This window comes from Colius striatus, chromosome 12 (genome assembly GCF_028858725.1).
Source record: "Colius striatus isolate bColStr4 chromosome 12, bColStr4.1.hap1, whole genome shotgun sequence".
In the NCBI taxonomy this organism is placed as follows: Eukaryota; Metazoa; Chordata; class Aves; order Coliiformes; family Coliidae; genus Colius; species Colius striatus.
Genome location: NC_084770.1, coordinates 13,603,594 through 13,630,519, shown reverse-complemented (window position 1 = coordinate 13,630,519; position 26,926 = coordinate 13,603,594). Strand labels below are relative to the sequence as shown.

Below are 26,926 nucleotides of genomic sequence, written 5' to 3'. Positions count from 1 at the left end.
TGAACCTTGAAAGTTGAATGTTTTTTTGCTCACCATCGTAGGCAGAAATCCCAGGTTTGGAACCTAAAAAAGTGCTGCAGCAAATGTGGCAAGTCCTGGGAAATTTCAGCAAATCTGTGATGCTGTCTCACTCCTACCTCCAGAGAGATATTCTTTATATTCCACTTGTCTGAGATTGAATGCAGAACTTTTAAGGGACTTTTCAGTGATAAATAAATCTCGCCCTGTGGATCTGTACCGAGAACGGCTTCTTCTTCTTGGCCTCTCAAGGAGCATTCTGCTTGCTCATTAAGAAGCAGAAATCTGCTTCTTGTTGGTCACAATAAGAGATATGAAATAGAAACTGTATTCATTTATTTTCAAGACAAAATATTGATGTTATAAATACATACCAGTGGGAAAAAGACTCTGGACTGCAGCTGTGTTGAGTAAATGAACAGACTGCCCATCTAATCCGATTGTAATTTGTCTGGTATTTACAGTATGACTTAATCCTGTGGGATTACTGCATTGAGCAATAACCAGGTTTGTGCTCAGATATTACAGAGCTAGAAGACATTCTAAGATTTACAGAAAACACATTCAGGTTTAGCATTTTATGTCTTGTGATTCTATATTAAAATGATCCACCAGAAAGAATCTAAATTTGAGGATTTGACTATAGAATCTGACCAGACTGTCGCATTTACATACCATGATTATACATACTGATAGTGTAGACTGTAGATGATCTATTAGAGAAACCTTGCTCCTGCAAATCAGAGTGGAAGGCTAAAGCACTCGTACAATTCTTGATAATTTTGTTATGCTATAGAAGAGCAAATGCATAGTGACCTGATCTAGGTGGACCTGCTTTAGCAGGGGTGTTGGACTAAATGATCTCTAGAGGTCCCTTCCAACCCCTAACATGCCATGATTCTGTGTCTGCCAGGGTTTTTACAGCTGTTCATTCACTGTGATTTGCTCTCAGCATACAAAAAGATTTCCAGAATTTAGAGGACAGTAAGCACACAACAAAAAGAAGTTATGTGCCTCTTAGGAAATCATGCGAGGAAATGAAGAATATTTGCCTCTAAAATATAAAATTATTCTGAGCGTATCTCAAGCAACATTCTCATTGAATCCTTCAAGACTCATCCCTCTGAGATTTGTCTGAAACTCTCACTGCCATATGCTAGTAAAAGAAAAAAATAGCACAATGCTAAATTTTATATTCAGCCAAGTGTATTTAGAAAATATTGTAGCAGTTACAGAGAAAATTATCTCTCATCTTTATTGTTATTACTGCAACTGACTGTGAAAATTTGGCAACTGATTCCAAATTCAGAGTGTATTCACTGGATTTTAATTTCTGGCATTTTTGAGAGAGGTCCTTTTGAGGAGGGGAACTGCACAAACCTCATTTCCAGTCAACAGCTTTAACATCCAGGCAAAAATGCCCTTGTATCCTTTCTGTATTATTTTCTTTACTCATCTGCCATTTTTCCTTTTTTATCCCTCTCCATTTCATCCTTATAGAGTTCACTGGAACTGCATTAGTGAGAAATTGGGATAAATCAGTGATACTGAGGAGACTGTCACCTCAGGGCCACATTTTCTGAGGATATGAGTTTCCACTGAAGCCCCAGACAGGTTGCTGAATGCACTGAGCATCCTCTGGCTGCAGCCGTGATGTGCCTATCTGGATTTTATAAGCAGCTCACTTATTGTGCTGTATTCTTCTAAAAATCCTCTTGTGTGTTGTTAGCATCTTAACTATGCATTACAGCACCATTATAAAGGTGGAAAGAAAAGAACAAAGAAAAAATAAATTGTAAGGCCAAATCAGAAATGAAAAAGTAAGTGGAAGATGATCACAAAGACAGAAAGATGGAGAGAACTCCTATGGAAAACTGAAGAGGGATGTAGAGCATGAAAAATGTGAAAGAGTGGAAAAAATAGATGTTATTAATTGTCATTGACTTGGTATGCCACTGAACTGTACATACCTTCTCATTTGGATACCTGCTCAGCCACTGGTACTGTGATGAGCAGGAGCTTGCCTGCGAGATTAGAAAGTATTATAGCTACTCCACTACATATCACTGCTCATCTACTTGTAATTTCTATGTCATTTCTTACCTCTAGGTTAATATATTTTCTGTAGTTTTATGTAAAGGGATGTCAGCCTAACTCTCCATCTCTTTTCTACAATGTAGCAATTGATTGCATGCAGTATGGTTGCTGTGCTCAGTCTAACAATATAGGTATAGCTTTATAGAAATAACACTGCACAACTGGAGTTACTCCTGAACTTTTGAGCCAGAGGTGTATTGGCTTCTCTGTCACAGGTGAAGTAGTGCTTTCACTCAAAGTTAGCCTTTCCAGTCTGATGACCCGTGATATATATGAGATCAGACGAGGTGGTCACAGCAGTCCCGTCTTACTTGACAGTCTGGAAAGTAGTTCTGAAGGCAAATACTTAGAGGGGAGAGCAGGGGGAAGTGCCAGAGGAAGAGGAAAGAGGTTAAGAGATCACTAGCTTTCATAAGAATGACACTTGCTCACCACTGGAAGGATGTGGTCTTACCACAGTTAAATGCATTTAGTTAAAGCTGAAGAAGGCTCTCTGCTTGCCTGTCATTCTATCAAGATATAAGCAAGCTAAGTGGTTACAGCATCAGAAGTGCTTTCTTCAAGTGCTCACTCATGAGTGCATATTCAGGGCAAGAGCTGTGTAAACCTGCATGTGCAAAAGTCATGAGCTGTCTGGTCTGCTGGTGTCAGGTCTCTAAAACTCTACCTTTCACTAAAGGACTTGCCTGCTGGAATGAGTGTGCAATAGTGTGAGACAGAACAAAAAATGACTGAAGTGTAAACATTGGTACACCCAGATCTGGTCATCATCCTTCAGGAAACAAACTTTTGTGAAAAAACAAGATTGATTTTGCAGCTGAGTTGGTCTTCAGCACTGCTTCAGCCATATCTGTTGATGTCCTTCACCAGTAACCCTTAGATCCACTAGTGAAAAGAGGTGGGCACTAGGGTAAATATTTTGACCCAGATCAGCTAGCCCACTCACCCTGAGGCTCTTATTGAAGCTGCCATGTGTTCCCCAGCTAAAAATCACAGGAAATAATGGGATAGAAGAATCATGTGACAGTAAGGTCATTCAGCTAAGCACACAGAAGGCAGGTAACCAACATTTCACCTAAGTTCATTCTAAGTGGGAAAGAGTGAGCTGAGAAGCAAAGGTACAAAGAAGAAACGTGTGAAAGGACACACACAGCAGCTCAGTGGCAGCTTGTGTGGCCCTGGGTGTGAATCCCTGGCTGTAGCTATCACTGTCACTGCCCAATTTTGCATTGCAAGCTAGTATTTCAGTTCTTTCTCAGCACCAAGCATAATGCCAGGGGTGAGAACTTATTTCAAAGGGACAAATCAGTAGATATCTGTTCTTTGATTGAAATGCTCATTATATCATTTGTTGTCTTACTGCTTTCACCCAAAAGCAAGTACGTCTATTTTAAGGGCATTTAGTCATTTGAATCACTAATAGGTGGGATGTCCCCTGCATTCTTGAGACAAAATAATGTCTTTATTTCATGCAATTTATAAAATAAGAAACATGTATTTTGAGATGATATGCAATCGTTTTGCTAATTAGTACCATGACATTGTCTCCTCTTCTAATTCAGCAATTTAGTCTCATCAGAAAATCAAGTCCTCCTGGGACTGTGACGGTATACAGAAGCATTGAAGAAGACATAATTTCATAAATAATTGCTCAGGTTTTTCTGGAAACAGCTGCTGTTTCTGATTTATGGATATGGATTTATTTATTCCTTCTGTTTCCATCACTTGACTTCTTGATAGAATTTCTGGTCAGCAATTTAATCTACATTTCTTTTTAAGAAGAAGAAATAAACCTGTAAGGGGTAAAAAAAACAAATCACAGAGATAAAGCTATTCTCTTCCTGTTAGATTTCAAGCAAAAGACAGTTTCAGGTAAAGGACTGAGACATTTTCTCTTTAAGGTTTAATGTAGAGGGAGATGCGAGTTGTCTAATAGTGGATAAAAATGAAGGAAAAAAATGCCTTACATTCACTTACTGGCATCTACTTCATTGTGTTGTGAATAAGCAAAGTACCATGTGCTGCACTTAAAGTCGTGGATAATGAGAAAATGTTCTGAGTTTTAAGTGCCATTGATTTTTTTTAAAAAAATGTTCTCTCCCCCCAAACAGAGCTTTCTAAGCCAGAGTAATATCTTGACCTTAGGCCAAATCCTCAGCACTTATAAATCAACGCTTCTTATTTGAAAGCAGGAGAGCTACTCCAGTTTACACCATCTGTGTTTCTGGCTTCAAGAAAATAATGTGTCCTTTGTGACTAGAACAGCTTGTATTCAACATGGTGTAGTCATACAGCAGCACGGTGAACGGGAGAGTTTATTGTCTTTTTGTTTCAAGCAGAACCACACAATTTAGGACCAATTTATAAGTGCTCAGCAATAACAGTAAGAAAGGCTTAATCTGGTGATGTTTTCCATAAACACACATTGCCTTCAGGAAAACCACTTTCTTACCATTTCTCACTGTGTTTTTAGAGAAAGTGGTATCAGTGTAAAGTATCAGGGTCTTCCTTTTGTGAAAGAACTAAAAAAGAGAGAAGTGCCCTGAGGGCAGCAGCTGGGCTACCTGGGATGGAGCCCTGTGCTCTGGTCAGTTTTTTCCTCTCTGTGGCTTCTGCATTTGAGACGGAGTGAGGCTTTATTTTTGGTCTGCTAGAATGGCTGTATTGAATCACAGAGCACAGAATCTTAAGGGTTGGAAGGCACCTCCAAAGATCATCCATTCCAACCCTCTTTGCCAGAGCAGGACCACCTAGAGCAGGTCACACAGGAACTCTTCCAGCTGGGTTTTGGATGTCTTCAGAGAAGGAGACTCAACAACCCATCTGGGCAGCCCATTCCAGTGCTCCCTCACCTGAACAGTGAAGAAATTCTTCCTTGTATTTCTTTGGAACCTCCTGTGTTCCAGCTTATACCCTTGTGTTGTCCTTTGTCCTATCATTGGACATAATTGAGAAGAGTCTGGGAAGGAGATCACAGTTTTGTTTCAGGAAAAATAACTAATCGCCACCACCAGGCCAAGGACTGCAAGCTTTAGGAAAGGGAAATGTGCAAGATTCAAAGAGAGCAGAACATAACAGTTTCCCCAAAATTTATCTTAAGCTAAAAAAAAACAGTTTTGCAAACAAAAATCCCCTTTTTATCCCTCCCCAAAAACCTGGAATATGTCCATCATAGCCATAGGAGCTGCTTGAGATCATTGTTAAATGAAAGGCATGACAATTTGTGATCTGAAACCTGGTTTAATGATCTCTTGAGCTACTGTCATTGCATCTTTACAAGAGATGGAGTTTAAGTAAATGGCTTATCTGTACTTACAGTGATACATCTCTAGCTGTAGAAGGACTGTAATTTTAAGAGTAGATGATGGGAACTTTGGGGGAATAAAGCAGAGAACAAGGTTTCCTTTCGGTTCTAAAATCCTCCAGTAGTTTTATCTGCTATTTTTCCTTTTGATATTTCCTAAAATGCCTTTACCTTGTTGATGTATGTTACAAAGATTGGCAATTTCTGAGGTGAAATGTTTTAAATATTCCGTTTTTAAAAACATAGTGTTTCTGACATGTGTGATTTGATTCCTGGCAGAGGAAGACTATTGTTAAAGGCCAAAGTCCTCGAAGTATGAGATAAAATATACTTCAGGGGATCCTAGTGTGAACAATGGCAAGAAAGAACATCTCTTTCTCTAAGGCTGCTGTTCCTTGCAAAACAAAGGCACATAGGTATCCAGAATGTAGCAGTAAAGAATATAAAGACTAAAAATACTAGTGGATGACTGCATGATGTGCTGCACTAACTACCTCTAATGTTCTGATAAAAATTTTGAGAGTCTTAACTCAGAAAAGGTGGATATGCTTCTCTTTATGTTTTCTCTGGACTTCCAGGAGTCTATCTGTAACAAGAGAAACCAAAGACTTAGATAGAGCTTTATTTGGGTTATACATGTAACATTGATTCAAATATTGAGCTATGAAACAGTAGGAGTGTACAAACATGCTAGGTATAGATAAGGTGAGAAGTATAGGAACATTGAGGAAATAATTGTCAGGATAATAACTCATATTAAAAAATTAGGTTCATTTACATTCAACGATGTGAAGGTTCAGGTTACTTTTACTCCTCTGACAGAATTACCTATGCCTAATAATTATTTTTTTGTTAAATCAGGAGCATGCAATTAGCACTTTCTGTGGCATTTAAGAATGAATAAGGAGAACTATTGTTCTTGTAACTACTCATCTGAAAAAGAGAAGCTGGGTGTTTAGTTTTGCTATAGATGAAAATTACTCTATTTTTGTGAGTGACAAATTCCTAACTTGAAGAGTACCGTCTTCTGGGAAATCTGTAGCTATTTTACTGCTTGGGCAATGTTTGAGTAATTTATATTTCATTTATATGTGCTGGAACACGAACGGAGACACTTGTGCCAGCCGCACTAGCTGCTCTGCTTACTTGTGAAAGAAATAATAGTAATGTCTCCCATGAAGGCAATAATAATAATAATGTCTCACAAGCACAGGTATTGGCTGTAGCTCTATAAGGCCATCTGCAATTCTACTTATTTCCTCAGAATCTGAAGCCTGTGCTGTCATGGCTTAACAGTTGATTACCTAGTAAGAATGAAACTTCTAATTAGAAAGGGAGGAGGGCCTAAAATGATTGACACTTAAAAGGCACAGAAAGATAGAATGACATATGTGTTTCATTCCATAATTAGGAGAAACCCAATAGTGCCTGGGACCCTGACCTAGTTAGGCTTGGCACAGAGGCCGCATAAGAAAAAACTGTACTCTTGTGTCTGGCTTTAAAAAGCTGAGAGCAAAATTCAGCTAAGGCCAATGTTAAGATAATGTCAGGACTCTCTTTTACTGGTAAGGTATTGTGGTAAAAGGTCTGTACAAATGAGATACTTGTTCTAATAGAGAAAGGCAAATTTTCATTAGTGGAGTAAATGAAAAGTACTAGTAAAATTGTTTTTCACAAAAGTAGTTCAAATACACACAAAATAGCCAGGAAAGAATTTGTTTTCCCTCCAGATTCCTAACTGATTTTTTTATGTGAAAATAGAAGAGTAAGAGTTTCTGTCCCCAGTTTATACAACAACTGTTCATGCATTTTTCTGACTAAAAACAGATTCTTGTTTGCTACTGAAGGCATACACTTTAGAAGAGGTCAAACAATGGAAAACCTCTGCATTGAAAGTGCTGATGTAGTTCAAAGGCTGTTTTTTCAGCAGAAAACTTGACCAAAAAATTGTTGACAAGTTTAATATAGTCAGCACTTCTATGATAGATTGATACTTTTGAAGTGAAGCTTTGAAACTTAAGGTCATGAACTTTCTAGAAAAATATTTTTCTTAAAGTGTCTGTATATTTTAGCTTTTTTGGCTCACCCTTGCCTTCTGATTTCTTGCTTTACTGTGCTAAGGACATGTGCAGAGTGTATCAAACCATCATTTCTCATCCAAACGTGAAGGCTGTGTATTTTTAAAAACCTCAAAACCAGAATGAGCGCGCAGTGAAATGAACAGGGTTGGGAAGGAAAGCAGTTAAAAGAAAGTAGTCACCATCTTTTCTCCCAGCTGAGTGCTAGTAACAGTTGGGCAACATTTTCCAGTCACTGATTTCCACAATTTAATTGCGTGTTTCATCTAACAGTGTTTCTTTGATCAGTGTTGAGTTTAGGGTGGGGATGGCAGTATATGCCTGTGTTGCATAAGGACGTGGGTAAGTACTCCAAGGCTCATGTCAGTGATATCAAGAGAGGAAGGCAGAGAAGAAAGTTTCACATTCAGACTTTTCAAACTGGTGATCTTCCTTCTTCTCCCACTTAAATCCTGTTTGCTGCAGACACAGACTATGGATGTACCTATCTATGGGTATGAGATTCATGTCCACACATTTAGTTGTTTGTCTGAAAGGTGAACCTGGATTATCAGCAGGAGATCTGGGTGCAGAAACTGGAAGAAAAATGTTTGCAGCTCACTAGTATCAACCATGGTATACATTGATCCTAATCAGCATAGGTGGCTAGCCCCAAATGATACCTGCTGGAAGGAAAACTCTTCCTCTGTTGAAGTCAATAGCAGAATTCCTTTTGATATGCTTGCTTAGGTTTTTTGCCCAAGAATGCACTAGGGAACACAGAAGATTATGTTGAGTTTTCCCTAAGTTCAAGTAACCAATTCTCAACATCTCAAGCTCTGAAAGGCGAATAAAAGCAAATATACAATGAATATCAAGGAATAAAGCGTTCTGCTTAATTAGGTAATTGTGACTGGGTTTAGGTAAGTAGGAAACCTATTAATAGAGTGCCAAAAGAACATTGTTTCCAAAAATGCTGTTCAATTTAACAGTGAGGGTCCCAAGATTGCTTTTTTTTTGCTTTGTTAATACATCTGTGCAATGTGTATCTTTCAGGTGTGGCCATTTCAGTCAAAGGATCAGGCTGTAAGATGTTCTGTAGCAGAATAGGCATTTGTGAAAGAACAAGCACAGTATTGGAAGAGGTCATTATGAAAAAAATGATGGACATGTTCAAAATGTTGTCATCACTTCTATAATATTTGACAAAATATAATTGGATCAAATGGCTCTCCTTATTTAAGACTAAAATCAGTTTTTTCTGTACTCAATCATCAATATAAAAGAGTATTTTTCTTTTTACTCTAGGACCCTAAACAATGTTAGATGTATGTTTTGCCATGCAGAATTTTTTAAACTTCACCTTTTAAGTGACTGATAATGCCAGCTGGAGAGACTTAAAGAATTCTATTCTACTTTTTAAAACCAGATTATAACACATAATTTTCATCAAATGTTTTTATTCTAAAGATTTGTAAATGTGTCCTTTCTTTTGTTAGTTTTCATTTCATTGTAGTGTGGGCTTTTTCTTTTCCCCTCTTGTTTTCCTAGGCAGGATTGTCCATTTAGCAGCTTTGGGATGGCCATGAAAAACAAGCAAATGCATTTGTTCATTAGTTCCCATTTTCCCCTCCCTTTGCTATCTGTAGCTGACAGAGCTGATCTTTGCAGGTCTGTAGCAAGTAGATTTGATCTCCACTGGATTTCACCATATAAAGCAAGACAATACAAACCCCACACTTCCAGAAATATGTGCTCAAGTGAGTACTGAGAAATATTTCAGCCGTGTCTCTCCTTAAATTTTAGATGGTTTGTGAGACTCTTTCAGGCTTTACATTGATTTTGCATGGAACTAGGTCAGAGCTGCTTTTAATTGAACAAAGCTGGCTGCTGCAACTCTCACTTAGCTGTAAAAAAGGAGTATTAAAAATTGATATGCAAAACAAACTTCTGCTTAATTAGCAAGCAGATGAAGTCAGAATAGACAAACTACCATAGTTAATAAAGATGAGGAAGTGGCTTTCACTGACAGTATAATATACTCCTGTTTTGGCAGAAAAATGGCTTAATCATAGAGCATTATCCTTGTTTCTTGCATGTGGTATTATTAGCCTATTAGTTTTCTTTAGGAGAGGCTGGTATAAATTTACAGCTGTGCAGATCAAACAAACCACCACACATCAAGAAAGCCACTAAAAGGCAGCTCTAATTTTAAATGTGTAATAAAGGTAAATAAAAATCCCCAGTGTGCAGAAAGAAGAAACTGGGATTCTCTCAAGGGCTTAGTATTGCTCAACAGCTGATGTCTGTGGAAGCGCTTGCTCTGCAACGAGGGAGCATGTGCTGCTGCTGCCATACTAGCAGTATTATGTGGGATGCTGGTGGATATATGCCTGGGCAAGTCCCTGGGCAGGACCCAAGGTTAGACATGGCTGAGCAGGGCTGCTGCCAGCTTGGAGACTCCACCTCAGGTATGACGGTATGAACTGAAGCCTGGGACGTGTCTCTAGTAGCTGTGATCATCACACACGTGCTGGCTGCAGTCTGATCCCACATCTCCACTGCTCCAGGTGGCCAGGCGTGCCCTCAGGAGTCCTCTGTGCTCCTGCTCCTTTGACCAGTTTCTGTGCCTGCCTTGTGGCCCTACAAGGTGAAGTCCGACCTGATGTGCCTGGGAGAAGTTAGGAGTTCTGGTTCACGTCTGAAGCCTCTCCCAAGTGACTGCTTTACACCTGTATGCATGTACTGAGTTTTAGACCCTGTTCATAGTACCATTTAGTTGCCACAGTATGCAAGTTCTGCCTAGAGTGATGTATTATTTATTTAGGTTTATAACAAACACACAGAAAAAGAGTGAATGAATAATGCATGGATGATTAGTTTATACATTTCAGCTCGCAGCTGAGGAGATGGCAGAGAGCAACCCTCATTGCTTTTGATAATTGCTTTTCTTTCTTCTCCCCAAAACCCCAAGCTGTAATAAAAGTTCTGCTGTTTATCACTTGGCACTACACTAAGAAGCCACCAGGACCTGAAATTAATTTGTGTTTAAGAGCAGAGTGGCAGCCACAAGGTATATATTCATTTGAATGATGGCTTTTCAGGTAAGATTTTTTTTCCATAGCTCTATTTTTTAGTTTGCTTTGGTCTAACTTGCTGTTGACCAGCTCGGTTTGTTTCTTACTTTGTTGAGCATTTATGAGTTTTCCAGTGCCACAGCTCATGTGCCAGCTGTGCCTAGTGTGCAGCTATTAGTAGACCTTTCATAGAGGGGAAATTGTACATGTCAATTATTTGTAAAATATGTTCTTGCTAAGAGATTTTAGACACCATCTTATTCTGGAAATGGAAAAGCCTGAGATTCATGTGAAATAAATAAGAAAAATGTAGATCTTTGAATACTGAAATACAATGACACCTGGAAGTGCTTGAAACAGTTGAGTGCCTTTATGGCAGTTCAACCAACTGTATCCATAAATATTTAAAGCAGTGAATTATTTCTTGAAATTTACATTTTTATGTACTATTTTGGCTCACGAATTATTGAACAATAAAGATACTTTCCATAATAATTTCAGCTTTCAAAATACAGCATTTGACTGTGAAAAGATTTGCCTGTGGCCATCATATGATTGAGTTCCCAGCATAACACTGAGCTTCAGTATCTCCTAACTCCAATTTAAGGTTTTTAACAGCATGAGGTAGCTTGGATCTCACCTGTGTTTCAAAAAACAAGAAAAAGGAAAGCTATTGCAGCAGCTCCTGTTACCTTTCAGCAAAATGTACATATGACTGGTTAGACTATGTGTTTTCAGTATGGGATCAATGTGGATAGTGGCCATTTAAATCCTACTGCAGCTTTTATAAAGGTTTACCCTGATTAAAACATGCTGCTTTGATTTTCAGTCAATGGTAAGGTCACTACCCCATAGGTAACCCATGCTGGCATCTGTATGAATGTTCTGCTTTCTGCCAATGTCTCTTCCCTGAGTGCAGGAGCATAAATACAAAGCAATACATGTTCTGTTATGAGACAATATTTTGTGCCACTGAGCTTGCTCTGTGGAACTGCATTTGCAGCAGAGAGTAGTTGACAGCATCAAAATATCCAAGTGACTAAGGCAGCCAACAAAAGGTCCCAGTAATGTGCTGTGACCTGGCAGGAGAGCGTTCTGCATTTCTGGAGCTGTTATAGACACATTAGAACTGAGGTGCTCTTTTAGTAGGGCAAGAACTCTAATTTGAGTATGATTCCCATTGTCATTTATTAAAGAAGTTGAGAGTACTCTAAAATCCTCCCCAAAATATTTGAAAAGTGAGGCATTATTTTTTTTTTTCCTTTTTTTAATATATTTGCAAGTGAGCAGGAAAGCAATATTACAGAACACTACATAATACACTGACACGTTGTTTTTCTGACTGTGTATCAATGTTACTGATAGTGATCACCAAGTAATAATGACTCAGGCTCTGTGATGGGTTACATGACGCTACAATCTGATTCAATCTGCTTTTCATTTTTAGGATATATTGCTTTTCAGATAAACTAAGAACTGAAAATCCCTAAGAAAGGATAGTGGAACGTAAATTTACAAAGTCTAGACAGCCAGCTGAAAACTGACTTTCTGCACCTTATAAAGAAGTGGACTATAAGCCAAATCTTTATTTAGTCTGACTATTTCCATAAGTTTCTATCTGATTTTAGAGAACTGCTGTGCTTTGATTCGGCTGATAAAAATGATTTGTGTATTCTTAGTTTTATTATCAGGCAACAAGTACAAATGCTTCTCTGATAAGTAAACTGAAGTGGGTAAATCCTTAGCTCCACACTCAACTAGAGTGTTTCCACTGCAACTACAGGATGACTGCACGAGCATGTGAGATTTCAAGAGTTGGTGTTCAAGTAGTGTCAACGAGGCACACACAGGGAAGGTTTTCACTAAGATAATCACAGCACTTTCAGTAGCAGCTGAATGACATAGTAAATTAAATCTATTGAATGATACATTAAATTGGTGGAGCACTTGCAGGGCCAAATTCTGACTTTTGAAAAGCAAACTCTATTGTTATGGTTTTCTCTTTGTTTTGCTGGAAGTGAAGAGCTACAGTCTAGATGACACCCTGTATGGTGGTAAAAAGGATCATGTGCCCTTCCAAGGAATTTTGACATTTTATTCATATTTTTCCTTTTTCCAGATGGGTGATATTTTAAAGATGTGAATGTTCTTGGTGTAAAGAAAAAAATCAGATATGATTGCACATATCTCTTACGTGAAAAAGTACATCATTATTTTTGATAGATCAGTGCTCAGGAAACGTATAAGAGCATTTTCGTTGATAACTGAAACACTTCAAATCTAGTTACAATTGGGGCTCCACAGCCTGTGTGCGTAGCTCTTTGTATTGGCAAGTCTCTCTACGCAGTCACAGACAGAGCTGTGTTACAGACATTTCGTAGCTAAGGTCCCCGAAAGTCAGATGTCATGTTACATTGATACAGACTGTTATTCAGCCTTGTACCCTTCTGGGGTTACCAACTAGGAAAACAAACAGTTTGGATTTTCATGACAATGTCTTTTTACATATATTAAAGTACATAACTGACCTGAAAGTTCAAGGAAGAGGTTTGATTTTTGAAGGTCTTTGTCACATAGAATGTCACTGAATCCTATTTGTGAAACTTGCTGAACTGGGGTCGTTTGAGCATTTTCTCATGCACTGCTACTACTGTAATTGAAAAATAATAATCATCTTGAAGGTTTTGGTATGATATCCTTCACCTTTTTTAATATTATCTAATACTAATTTATAAAATAGACTAATTATTACATCTTGCATTGCATATCCAGTCGTGTGGTTTTACATGACATTTATATGACATTTCATTGAGTAAACTTCAGGCTGACTGTGTGGTTGTACATGAAGTTCATCTGCGGACTGGAAAGTCAAAGAATACAAACCACCATGACTGTTTGTTACTGTTGCACAGAAGTGAGGTCTCTACCATACCATGTAGATACCTAATATTGCATCTTTAGCTGTTTGCTATATCAAAGGTAAACAGTGGGTGGGGTTTTAAGCCACAGAGGAATTAAAGTGGTTGAATGTGGTTCTTTTTCTGTGACTGTATAATCTGAGTGGCTATTCCTGTTGAATAGTCTAGTTCCTAGCTGTGGAGACAATTGAGAGAGGAAATGGCTACTGATGCTTTGCATCTCTGACAGTCCTACACAGCCGGGCCGCTGTCATTTCACATGGTTCCACTGGGGAGCTGTTGACATCTCCTGCCTGCAAATGGCTCCTGGCATTTTCCCTTTCCTTGGCTCTCCCAAATCTTGTAAAATTCTTTGTAGCCACAAACAGATTCTGAGATATGGCTCAAGGTAAGATTGTCCATGTCTAGCAAATGTGAATTCCAACACTGTAGATGCATACAGAAATCAACATGCATCAGTGACTAGAACCGAGAGTATCGGTTGAGGATGGATGTCTTTGGGCTTAAATATGAGGTATAAAAGTCCAAACTCTGAGGGATACTTTTCTTTTTTTTTTTGTTTTTTTGTTTTTTTCTACAAAAAGCTTTGAATAACTGAGTAGCACAGTGATTAGCTGTTACAGCTAAAACCAATCTAATGCTTCTGTATCTAGTTTTTCATGTGAATCTTTCAAGAGCTATGGATGAAAAAGATCAGGAGTGAATTGTTGCTCCACGCATGGCTCAACCTGCAAAAAGAAAAAAGTGAGTCTCAAGAAAAGAACAGAAAACCACCAGGCATGAAGAATGCTGACATCACTTCTTCACCTGAAAAATCATTCCATTGTTTTTTGAATTTCTCCTCCTTAGATTGTCTCGTGGTGTTGCAAGCAGGAAGTCATTTTCTGACTTCAAGGATTTTACAACCAAGTGAAATTTTATTCCCTAGGTTATGGTGCTGGGCACAGCCAAAATATTCATACTGGATATTTTTGTGAATTGTACACTTTTTATTGGAGTTTATGAGGACTACAGATATGTTGCTTGCACGATATTGCCTTAGGAGAGAGCTTCTTTAGAAAATGCCTGAAGAAATCTTTCCCAAAGAACTGACAGCTGAAAAGAATTCAAGTATTTCCATAAATTATTAATAAAAGCATAATTTCTTAAGGCACCACTTTCAAAGCCACTTTCCTTGCATATGAAAGTTGTGACAGAAAAGTTGAATTTTATCCATCTGCTGCATTGTGTATAGTTTTAATAATTAAAAAGTGTATTGAAACCTACATAAACTATGAGGTTTAGGCCTAGACAATGAAATTATTATATAAATTGCCCTTAAAAGATTTATGATTGGTATATATGGAATATTGAACAAATGATTGTTATATATTATACTGTTATATGATAGGCAATTAGGAGACACTATAATGAAATGTGCACTTGTGTATTTTGTAGAACCACTAGATGAGCTGAAGATCAGAAGTCACAGCACTGAACCACTACCAAAGCTGGAAAACAAAGAGAGGGGAGGCCATCATGGGACAGCTTCCTCCAGGGAGCCAGGAAAAGCTCAGGAATGGGACGGAACGCCGGGCCCACCTGTGGTGTCCAGCAGGCTGGGGAGATCCTCTGTCAGTCCAACCATGCTGGCTGGAAGCAACAGCTCAGGTATGTCAAGTAGCAGAGCAGGAAAGATCTCATGAATTTACCTGCGAGCTGAAGGATCTCTAAAGATATATAGGTGTGGGTAAGTATCTGGATTCTCTTGACTTCCAAATATCGTCTAGAATCTGCCCTGCCCATTGAGTTCTGAACCAGTAAGCAGCCTGCTTGCCTGCTTGTGCTCTGTACAGGAACAGGATTGGAATGGGGACAGGTAATATCAGCACGTAAACATGCCGTTCATCTGTTTTAAAAGGAAGAAGAAATTCCACCTGATATTGAAAAGGGACACTGTGGAAAAGACATCTCCAGGATGGTAACTCCGTGAACTATTTATAAATTCAGATATCACATCCAGTAACAAAAACACTGTGCAGGAAAAAAGCTGTCTTGTTGATATGCACAGAGAGTGGACACGGGCAGCCTTGGCTCTGAGCTTGTACATCAATTAATAAGAAAGCGACTATGAATTTCAGAAGTCTCAAATTCATAACTATCCATTTCCTTTATCAACATTTAGATATAAAAAATAGTGAGTTGTTATAAACCATGAAAAGTAATGCAGCTTTGTTTATAAATTAACTAAGAACTGATAAATGAATGGACATCTATAAACAGATATGTGTAGCTCTGGCATAAGCACTTCATTGTTACTGTTTGAGATTTGACAGTTCTCTCAAAATAATAACTTCATTGCTTATTGGGTGGATTGTGAAAAATATTTTTAAAACAGTTGGCATAAATAGTCCTGGAGCCTCATGGTCAATGTTCAGTAAGCATAAGACCATGAATGAGCCACTCAACCAAGAAATTATTCCTGCATGAGAGATTTGCTGGGCAGTCAGTGGCAGAGAGAGTCTTTACAGTGCTGAGTTAGCAGAGGTGCTTGCACCTCACCCAGGGCTTCACTTCTCTGAGTGATAATGGGACTCAAATTTTTCCTGCATTGCTGGAAATGACACCTGAAACTCAGAATATAACTTGAAAAGACCTTGTTGCTGTGACTTGTCATTTGCAGCAATCACGTAGGCCACCTTTTCTTGCTATAGACCCCCCAAATAATCCTTCCTGGGGCGGCAAAAGTGACTTTTCTGCAAATCTCATGCCTCTAGTGCAGGTTATTTGGATGTTACTACCTTTTGCTTACTTGTCTGTTCTCAGAAGGCATCCTGGTAGGCAGGAATTTTCCAGAGTAGTGCATAACTTTGTAGAAATTCTGTTCCTATTGTATTAGAACATCACCTGTGCTAATGCAGATTAAAGGGTGGTTTAAAAGTACCACATCAGAGTATTGGGACATCTCATAATTAGACCAAAGGTGCATTCCAGTCTTTTCAGTTCTGTGAAATGACAGTACAGAACAGAATGGAAGAGAAATGAATATTAAAAAGTAAATTCTTAGCAGAATGTAGTACTTCTGTCCAACCTTCCTGCATCAGTTTTATTTTAAAGAGTTGGTTGATCTCCAGAAGCAGACAAAACATGTTGGCCTCAATCTTCATTTGGCATCAGCAAATTGTAATAATTGTTGAATCATGCCTTGATTTAGTTAACTGTGACTTTGTCTTACATAGCTAGGACTGTCAAAAGAAAATTATGGAACTATTTCATTGGCTGAATTTTGACTCCTTTTTTATGATTAAAATCTGAGAGCTGATTATGGTTTTTCTTTCCCCACAGTTTTTTTATGACATTAGATGAATATTGCCTCTCATCTGCCATGAATATTTTTTCTCCTATGTCTCTAGCTGTTGCCTCAGCAACGTGTTTTACCTTTAGTCTGTGGGGCATTGCAGTTAAAATGCTGTATGCAGTTCCCCTCCATGAACTTGTATGTAACCTGTAACAGTTATTCTTCCCAATCAAATTAGAATTGTAACAGAATGAAAGAAGAGAAATTTAATATACCTGTATGGATACAAATGCTCTCTGGAGTCAAAGAGATTCAAGTAACTCTGTGCTAAGAATTTAGAACTTAAGATTTACCAGAGGACCAAATAAAATCAGAGCAGTACCCAGTGTAGTCGTCATTGCTGTTGCTCTCTTTCCAGCATCATAGAAAAGAGAAAAAAGGCTGCTCTCTTTTCTTTTGTGAGGATTTGTCCTTGAAACACCACAGTTTGGAGCCTGTCTCCCAGTTCACACTGGTGTGGGTATTTATTAGGGCAGTGTTGGAGTAATTTAAAGAAAATGGAGTTTTCTTTTTTTTCTGCTTCTTTGAATTCTCTTCTGTAAAACTGAATGGATGTGAGAGGACTTAGTAAAATATAGCACTTCTGTCCAACCTTCTTGCATCAGTTTTATTTTAAAATATGTGCTGCCTTTTTATTTTAAAATACCCACATGAGAGTCCTGAATTTTTGAGGGTTCTCCCCATCTCTGCACCTGTTAGCAAGGTCAGAGGGATCTCAACCTGTCTGATCATTTTGTTCAAATGAGCCTGGCCTGTCAGATGCACGAGTATCATTGTCTCTAACGTCTGAGTGCTCTTTCATCTGCCACATGATTTGTCAAGGCCACTCTCTGTTTCTCAGAATCTATAATTTCTTATGGAAAGCAGTGTAAGTGATTCTGGGGGCATGCTGGCGTTTAGGAAAGTCAGTGAAATTGTAGTGAACAGCCAAATGAGATCTGTAAAACAGAAGGCTGTTATAACTTCACTCCAGGAGCTTTGAAGAGTATTTTCTGGAATGTTGATGCTTTTTTCCTAACTGCAACTATGAAGCATTTTGCATTGCCACCTGCTGCTGGAGACAGGCACTGCACTGCCGTTAGTATCCCAGATACTCTACTGTTGTTGTGTCCTGTTTTTGAGTTACTGTGGGCTTGTCAGCCAGCCAAGCTATTAGTATTCTATCTGAAAACATTGTAAATAATAAGGGAGTAAATGCTCACCCTTCATCGATATTACTGGCTAGTATTTGCAAAAGTAATGAGTAGTTATGTTCAGGCTCTTTGAGAGTGGCGCAATGCCTGTGAAGCCCAAGGTGCAGGACACAGTCATTGGTACAAGAAAGGAGTGCTGGCAAAATACTGATTCATGGTAGTTAAGGCTGCTTCATTCACAGATTACTGCGTACTCCCACTATCCCCTAAATTTTCTCCTCATGGGCAATATCAGAGTATCACTGTGCTACCAAAATCCTCAAGGATTCTCCAAGCGAAGGAAGCTTAATGCTTGGGGTATATGTTACTGGGCAGCCTGCCCAACAAGGCCCAGCCTGGGATGTGATGCTTCTAGATCTTGCCTACACTGGCCATCCATGTTCTCTGCACACAAACGCTCCCCTAGCAGCAGTTGTCACCTAAAATAAAATGAGTAATACTGGGAGCTGTACACTAAAGGGCATCAAGCCAATGTGCCATGAGCCAGGTGTGTCATCTGCAAGGGTGTAGGATCAGATGGCCACAGAGCCTGACTGCAGACATGCAGGTTGCTCTCTGCAGCAATAGTGTTGTAGCTCTTTGGAACAATGCACAACCGTCCATTTGATCCAGAGCCCCAAGATTGACAGTAGCCCATGCCAGAAGCTTCAGAGAAAAATAGCAAGCAATTTTAAGGAAAAAATATTGTCAGTAGGACATTGAGCATTCTTTACCTCATTGCCTCAGTCATTGACATAGACCTGAGACATGACGGTTCAGAACAAATCTTACTTTAAAACATGGCCCATCTAATATAGACACATTTTTTCTCATTACCTGGCTTGGTTTGGAAATCTGCTAAGCTTTTGACCTATGGATATCTAGTAACACTGAGCTGCACAGGTTCAGTGCTCCCTTTGTGAAAACAGTTCAGTTTGACATGCTGCTGTGCTATTTCAGCACTAAGTGGTTTCTGCAGGTGAAGTCCTAATTATTTTTTTTAAGTGACAGAATACTCTGTTTACTCTATCTTATGTTTTCATAATTTCAAGTTATGTTTCAGCTTACTGATCTGTTTTTAGCAGACCCACATGGCCAGGCCAGTATGATGATAATAGGTGTGATTCATTTTCCAATGTGCATGTTTTCTTTTTCTTCTCTTTTTTTTTTTCCTTTTTTGCATGTGATTACTCTCAACCTGTCACATTGCCTTGTTTAATTCAAAATGTGCTTCTTGGCAGCTGTAGCAAATAAGCAATATTTCTCTTTTCATGTGCAAAGAAGAGACTATGACAGGATAAGAAGCTTCTCCAAAGTAAGTGACAGCCAGAGTATTTTTTTGAATTAGGATTAGGATAGGCAGAATGAAGGTTTCCTTAGATGAATAAAAGAACTCTTTCCATTAAGGTCCAAAAATAAAAGTTTTTCAGAGCTGTTATATTTCTGGAGAATACAGAAAACCATAGCAGAGTGGTATAAAACTGACTGCAAATATTTCCATAAAATCTTGTTGCATTTCAGTACTCTGCTGAGGAGAATCCAACAACACTCCCTGCCCCAAATGCAGCCAGCCAAGCCTCTACATCTTTAGTTACACTGACAGCACTTTTGGAAAAGATCTCATTTATGTGAGTGCTTAAATACAGAATGAAGTACACAGTTTTAAGGCAAACCTATTTTTTATTGAAAGCCTGTATTTCTGTGTTGAGTAGTCTCTCCTAAAATTCCCGTCCTTAATGCTGTCCTTTGGGGCTGCCCACTTGCTTATGCCCACGTGTAATCCTACTGGCATTGTCAGGAACCAGCTTAAACCTGAGCATCTAAGAACGCTGGTCTCATTACCAATGCTGACTGTGTGCATGGGTTTACTTTACGCTGAGGTGGCTGTGGCAATGGGCACTGACATTGCTGGGAGTGTTGTGACTGCTGTGGGTGGTATAAGAGAGGACTGAGATGAAGCTGATTCTCTATTTCCTACTGGCCTCTGTGCTGGCTCCGGGAGGTGTCTGAGGCATGTAATGAGCAGTGTGTTTCTCATCACAAAGCACTGTGAGGGATGCATCAGTTGAGGCTCTGCAAAACAAACACCAAAGTTTCATCAGTTACATTTAGCAACTGAATCTTACAAACGTTTTTTGTGCATAACATAACTAAATGTGTTATGCAGCTCTCTTGCTAACCCAAGCAATCTGCTGAATCCAAACCTCATGCTGCCCATTGATTGTGACGGGCATCTCTAATGGCCACTCAAGTGCACTGCATCCTCTGGCCCCAGTCCAGTAAAGCACTTAGACATATGCCTATGAGTTCTCTAGCTTGGTAGTGGGCTGTTAGACCTTGTCAGCATTTGAGTGGCACATAGCAGTGTGAAAAGGGCCCTAGCTGTGGATGCAGAGAGGGTCCTGTGTTTGGGATGGAATCTCTTGATCTCTCCTTCATGCAGGATCAATTTAGAACTAGAGGATCTGCCCACATGGGGAAGTGAAGCACAGCACAGAGATGGGGTGCCATGGTAACTTTATCAGTGTGGAGCTAGATGGATGAGTCCTCCTCAGAGAACAGGTATCTACAGAGCCTTCTCTATGTACTCATCAGGCTGGCTGATAAAAGTCTGCTCCACACTGTGCATTACTGTCAGAAAGGAGACTTTTAAGAAGTCTCAGGCCTACTCATTACAGATGATAATACTGAGCTGTCTCAATATTGTCCATATGAGAGAGACAGTCTAGAAACTGTCCCCAAGGTCTGCTGTCAGAAGTTTTTCTTCCTTCAAGATTTTCAGCAGTAAATAGGAAACTCTATTTTCATTCCAAAAGCAGAACTAGAATCTGCAGGCCATGCAGACAAGCTGAAACAACAATTTAAAACACAAGAATCAAGCAGTGAAGATACTGAAAGTGACTGGACGGTGGACATAATTATGCAAGAAGAAATCTTACTTCTTTTTAGATAGCCAAAAGGAGAAGTTATTACTTGAAGTGATTGTTATTATTTTGAAGTGACCAACATCCAGTTGGCTTCAGTACAATGAATAAACTGCCTGCAGCTGAAAAATAACATGCTGCAGAATCCAGAGCAGTGTGCTGGGCATCACTTATGCAACAGACCATTTATGGATATTTTTTTCCTCACAGTAGTATGCAGTGTGAAGATGGTACTCACAGTACCAATTACAGTGGAGTAAATATTCCCACTGAGACCAATGGAATGACTGTTTAAAAAAATCCACAACATTTCCCTTTCACTGCATAACCTGACTTCCTGAACTTTAAAAAAATCTCAGTGAAACCACCTCTGAAACCTCTTTTGGTGAGAATTACCATGGAAATCACAATAGCTTCCTTAATAATATAATGTATATTACAGGGAGACAAAGGAACTAATACTTCATCTGAGATAGGTTTTATTTCTTTGATGCCAGATGAAAGGAGTGTCTTTGGCAAGGAAATGGTAATTTCTTGTTGCATATATACCCAAATTGGAAATTATGACACTTTTCTCTGCTTTTCCAAAGCAAAGAAAAAGAAAACAATTCAGAAGCAATGACAGACAGTGCCTTGGAGTTTTTACATGTTGGGTGTCTGATTCTGTTTGTCACAACAAAAGCAAATTCTCTGTTTAGCAATATGGAAAAACAACAAAATAAAAAACACCCAAAATCTTGTTCTCTCTGAAAGCCCAGCAAAATTCCAAGAGGGCAGAGACAAGAGATCCATTATTATATCTATAGTACCGAAAGAAGCAGTCACAAATCTGGCACACAGACAGTGTGAAATCAGAACAAAATGAAATCTAATCAAACCTTTGGAATAACTTCCCAAGTCCAAAAAAAGGCAAAGCAACAGATTATGTATCAAATCCAAGGTTATGGAGGAGATCAGTCTGCTCCTTTCTGCATGCTATTGCTGTGTCGAACCCTGGTATATTTACAGACTGGCTAGGAATGAGTGAATTGAATAATACATTTGTTGAACAGCATAAATATTTTTACTGCTCAGCCAGCTGGATGTTAACCAACCTATTAATATTTAGGTGATGAATATTCACCCATACGGATGCTTTCATTGGTCTAAGTGCTCCAGCTTAAGTGGATAGCTCTTCTCCACACCCTCTTGAATTCTGAAACATCCAAAGAAAATAAGCATTAAGGAGACAATGAAAAAGCATCAGTTAGGTTGGAAGAACACATTGCAGCATGGTAGGTAGCATCATGTGTCACCTGTCCTTAAGTTTCCAGGATGTATCAAGTGACCTTAAGGATGTGCCAGTGATGGACATCTTATTCCTTTCAAGCAATGGCCCAACCAGTGGCTAGTGATGTTTCTAGAGATCCACATAGGAAATACACATATTAGTATAAAACAAACACAAAGCACCAGTGTCAATGAGGCATGAGGAAATACCAGTGAGACAGACACAATCAGAAGGTGCTTCAAAGGCAAACTTGCTAAACCAGGATTGAGTGAGGCATAGGTCCTTCCTGTCTTCTTGAAAATATGAGATTGAATAGGAGACACTTTTAAACACGTTGTAAGGAGGAATGGTATTGTTATAATTACTTGTTATTTGTGGTAAAGCAGTACTATCAGTTCTACAATTGTGAGTCTATTACTGTACAAAGTGTCTGCTGAGTGCAAATGTCCTTGGTCTCGGTGTTTGCCCACTAAATAGAAAAGGCAAGTGTAGGCTTAGGAAGAAGGCTCACAAAGCATGAGCTGACGAGCACATTCATCTGAGTCAAAAGTCAATGACTGAGAGATGTTTCCTCAGACATACACAGAAAATATAGGGACAAATATTTTTCTTGGGCAGAAACAGACAGACCCCTTTTCTCTAGAAAAGACAGTTTCCTCTAGTGTGGATGTGGGGTGTTGACTGCTGCGGTAGCATAGTGGTGTCAGCATGGCTCTGATACAAAAACCTTTATCCAGGACTCCTGAGCTGCATGGTCACCTTCATGTTGGTATGATGACAGTATTAACCTATGCTGGAACAATAACGAGCCTTCTGGGCAATGCAGGAGAAAAATGAAATAACTGTAATTTCTGTGCGGTTCTCTTCTGCAATAGAGCTGTCTCTCAAGGCAATCTCTACTTCTGTAATCACGTTGATTCTGTGGGACTGCCTTCAGAATTTGCCACCATTGATGTTTGATTTCTGTCCTTTCTTCCTACTTTCTGTGTCTCCATTCACTGCTGTTAACATCAGATCTCCAAGTATTTTTTGTCATTCCAAATCCACAAGTGTGATAGTATCCTTGCCACTTTAATACACTTCTTCCTTCATTTAATGGCATTTCATTCTTTCCCTCAGCACAGTTATATTTTGGGCTACTGTTCCCTCAGCTCTGGGATGGAGAGATGAAACCAGAAGCCATTGTAATTCCCTTAATCACTGTTGTATTTTATGAGGAGTAGAAAAAGGTGCTGGTGGCGGGGTAGGGGTGAGGGTGCAATGAGAAGATTTCCTTTGTATGCTACCTGTCTGTCTGTTGTTTTATTCTCTCTACTTCATCTTCAGAGATACCAGAGGAGAGGAAGGAGGCCAGGACATGCAATGGATTCTGTCTTAACTTCAGCTTCTGCTTGTGATTCAGTCAAATGCTCTAGACTTTAAATGGAAACCAAGCCTCAGATCTCTTTCAGAGGAATCCTGAGTCCACTACGTCTCAGATTATGGCAGCAGTAATCCACCTTCTCTTCACTGATGTATTTTTTTTCTCTTTTTTCACAGAGCCTAAAGCAAGCTGCAGATTAGGTCGGTCTGCGTCCACATCAGGTGTGCCTCCTCCATCCGTTACCCCGCTCAGGCAAGCCAGTGATCTTCAGCCGAGCCAGGTACCATCGTTAGCCAATCGTGAATGACTCCATGTGCTGCAACATGCCAAATGTTCTCACCTCTGTGTCTGTCATTTGTTACAGCAAACGATTTGTTTGGGTTTTGTCTTTACTTTCTGTGCGTGTGCGTGCCTCTGTGTGTGCGCATCTCTCATTGGCAATGAAATTCCACTGGCTTCTGCCGGTAGAATCTTCTTTGCTCTTAATTCCTTGTATCCTTTTCTGTCTTCATTCTGTAATATCAATTTAGTAAAACTGTACTGTATGAATTGGCTGAGTTTTTTATTTTTTTCATGTTTTCTGTACTTTTTTTAATGTCTTTAAAATTTATCAAACTTTGATAAATTTAATCTATGTTTTTATGTAAATGTCTTTTAAATGTCTTGTCTAAAGCACTTGCACCAATGTGTGTCAATGACTTGTACATACCTGACTTCTGCCCAATTGTACTTTAATATTTGTGCTCACATTTGTTTTGAACTTAATGCATGATTGTATTACACTGTAATTTATCGCTGTCCTGAAAACTGCTCTTACAGCAAGTTATTATGTTTAGTTAAGGCAGCTAGATTCTCTTCCTGTAATGCTTACAGGACTATTAAATAGTCCACCATAGTTATATTTATTGTATATTCTTAGGAATCAAAAAACAAATCCAAGGGGTAACATCTCCTTGTATCTTAAACAGAGATACTTTTTTTTCCCCTCATCAAAATCAAAGATGCCACATAGACCCTTGAGAAAGAAATGAAAGCATTTGGGTTTGGCAAATTTCTCCAATAGTGAGAAAATGGAAAAGAAATAAAGACATGGGAAACCTATACTTACCTTTATTTTATATGCTAATGCTGATATTGTATCATTTTACTGCACAGACCTGTATTATTAGTTTGACAGAACTAACTGCTGAGAGTAGCAATTGAGAGGTTTCACTTAAACATGTGAATGTCTTCTGTCAAGCTCAAAGCACTCCAGTATTTTACCACCTCTGTGTGTGTGGGCCTACACATCACTGTGTATGTGAGTGGCTATCTATATGCACAGGGCCATAAACATATATGTATACATGTGCACATACATATATGCAAGAATGCACACAAACACCCTTATTTAGGTGGTGAATTTTCAATTGACTTTCAGGGAATTAACCCCTGTAAGCCTATTGAATTTCAATGGAATTTGAGTGAGAAAACTCCCTGACAACTTCTCTGCAGTAGTCACGTATTGAAATTGTTTGTAGCTTGGTGAGTTGCTTCTAGAAGGTCTTGACTAAAGTAGAGACCAGAAGAGTAAGGTTGATTTACTCAATCCAGACAGCCAGCTACTTGTTAGGAAGGTTATATTGAGGTTGTCTAGTCCATACAGATTAAAATTCTTTAACCTGAAAACTGATGCTATTACATTACTCTGAGCCCTGCTGGACACAGTGCCTAACAGAACCTTGCACATTTCTAAAGCATATTTTATGTAAGAAAATCAAATCCATAATGGCAATTCAAAATGACAGCCCATTTAAATACTACAATTGTTCCTTCATCTAAGGAAGAAATTAAGGTCATTGTATTTCCAGAGGTTTTGAGTGTCCTGGTGTTCAGGTAGTATATGATTTTTTATTAAATGGGGCTTAGAGCAGACATGAGGCTTTGCTGGTTACTAAGTGGGAAAGGCACCTTGGGTGTTTTGAAGAGATTTGAGTCTTTCAGTTTATGTTAAGAACTAAACAATAAGCCTTGAAAGCAGAAGATGATGTGATAGAAGAGATAATGAGCCTCTTAGAAGCTGTAGCCAGAGTTCACTGAAACTGTAGAGGAAAAATCCACCTCACTTCATAAAGAAGAAAGGAACAGAGATGATAAGAAGAATTTTCAAGTGACTATAGAGGGTGATCTTGTTAATTGAATAATGTATGGTACGGACATGGCTTCATGAAAAACAAGAAAAACTACTAAAAGCTTTCTCTCCCCCTAAGTCTTCCCTTCAAGCTGTCAATCTCTTCCTATCCATCTGTTAAGTTGTTTATTATGATGGCATCATTTTTTAAAGATGTGGATTTGACCCTGATTCCAGCAGAATGACAAAAGCCTTATCTTTATGGCAGATACATACATTACATTGATTGTGTTGTTTATACGCCTATTCTGTCTTAATGTGCAAATAATTTATGACAGGTGAAATGTGTTTGGCAATGGCTGAGTTGTTAGCTCATCCTGAATCTGACAAGTTGTGGCATACAGGGTATTTATTTTTGTGTGCTGTGGCTATTGATTGTATTGATACTGGTTTCCTTGACCACATCATAATCAGCAGCTAGACTTTCCAAAAGAGTAAGGGGACACATCCTGTTATCCACCTCTTTGTTGATGAAATGGGCACAGCTAACATTTATACAGGGATACAAAGCTCTGGGAAAGTGCAGATTACTGTTAATTGGTTTTCTCAAATCTTTATGGATCCCAGACTATTTTTTTTCAAAATGTTTAACTTAGGGAAAAAGAAATCAAATTTGCAACTGAGCTCTCAAGGCCCATCAGTTTTTAATACAGAATCATTCAAGGAAGTGGTGAGGATATTTAGTGATTAAAAATAGATCTGATCTAAGGAAATCTAAATTATAATTCTAATCAAATAATCATTAATTATGTAACTGTTGACTTGAACTCCCCTGTGCCTTATTGTTGTGTTTGGTTATTGGTGTAGGAATTGTGAGGATTCACCAGTTCATATTCATAGAACATATTTATGGTGTATTGATGGTAAGCAATACAGTGATCACTTATAAATTGAAAGAAAGAGCTTGTAAGCAGACATGAATTATGTGGCTGGTCTCTGATGGCGAACACTTTAGAATTCTGTAGTGTAGCAGCAGCCAGCAGTTACCAACACACTGAGCCAGACAGAGTATGCCAGTCTGTGCTTAGTTCTGGTAAATGGTGAGCGCTTTTTAAAAGCTGGTTGCAGGAAGTAACTCAGATGAAGTCATGATCTGACTCAATTTAAGCTGACTCAATTGAAGCTAAAGTTATTGACTGTGTAAGGACAAAGTTTAAGAAATTAAGGATGTAACAGAAGTAGTCAAGTGGAGACCTTAGAATTGTAGCATGGATGAAGC

At 38.8% G+C, this 26,926-nt stretch overlaps 1 protein-coding gene across 1 annotated transcript in view; it reads left to right on the top strand.

The window, feature by feature from the left end:
- NYAP2 (neuronal tyrosine-phosphorylated phosphoinositide-3-kinase adaptor 2) overlaps positions 1-26,926 on the top strand; it is a 129,149-nt gene that overhangs the window by 80,811 nt on the left and 21,412 nt on the right. The window contains exons 4-5 of the mRNA XM_062006036.1: positions 14,909-15,121; positions 23,714-23,817. Of these exons, the coding sequence (XP_061862020.1) occupies positions 14,909-15,121; positions 23,714-23,817 (317 nt within the window). The remainder of the gene's footprint in view (positions 1-14,908; positions 15,122-23,713; positions 23,818-26,926) is intronic.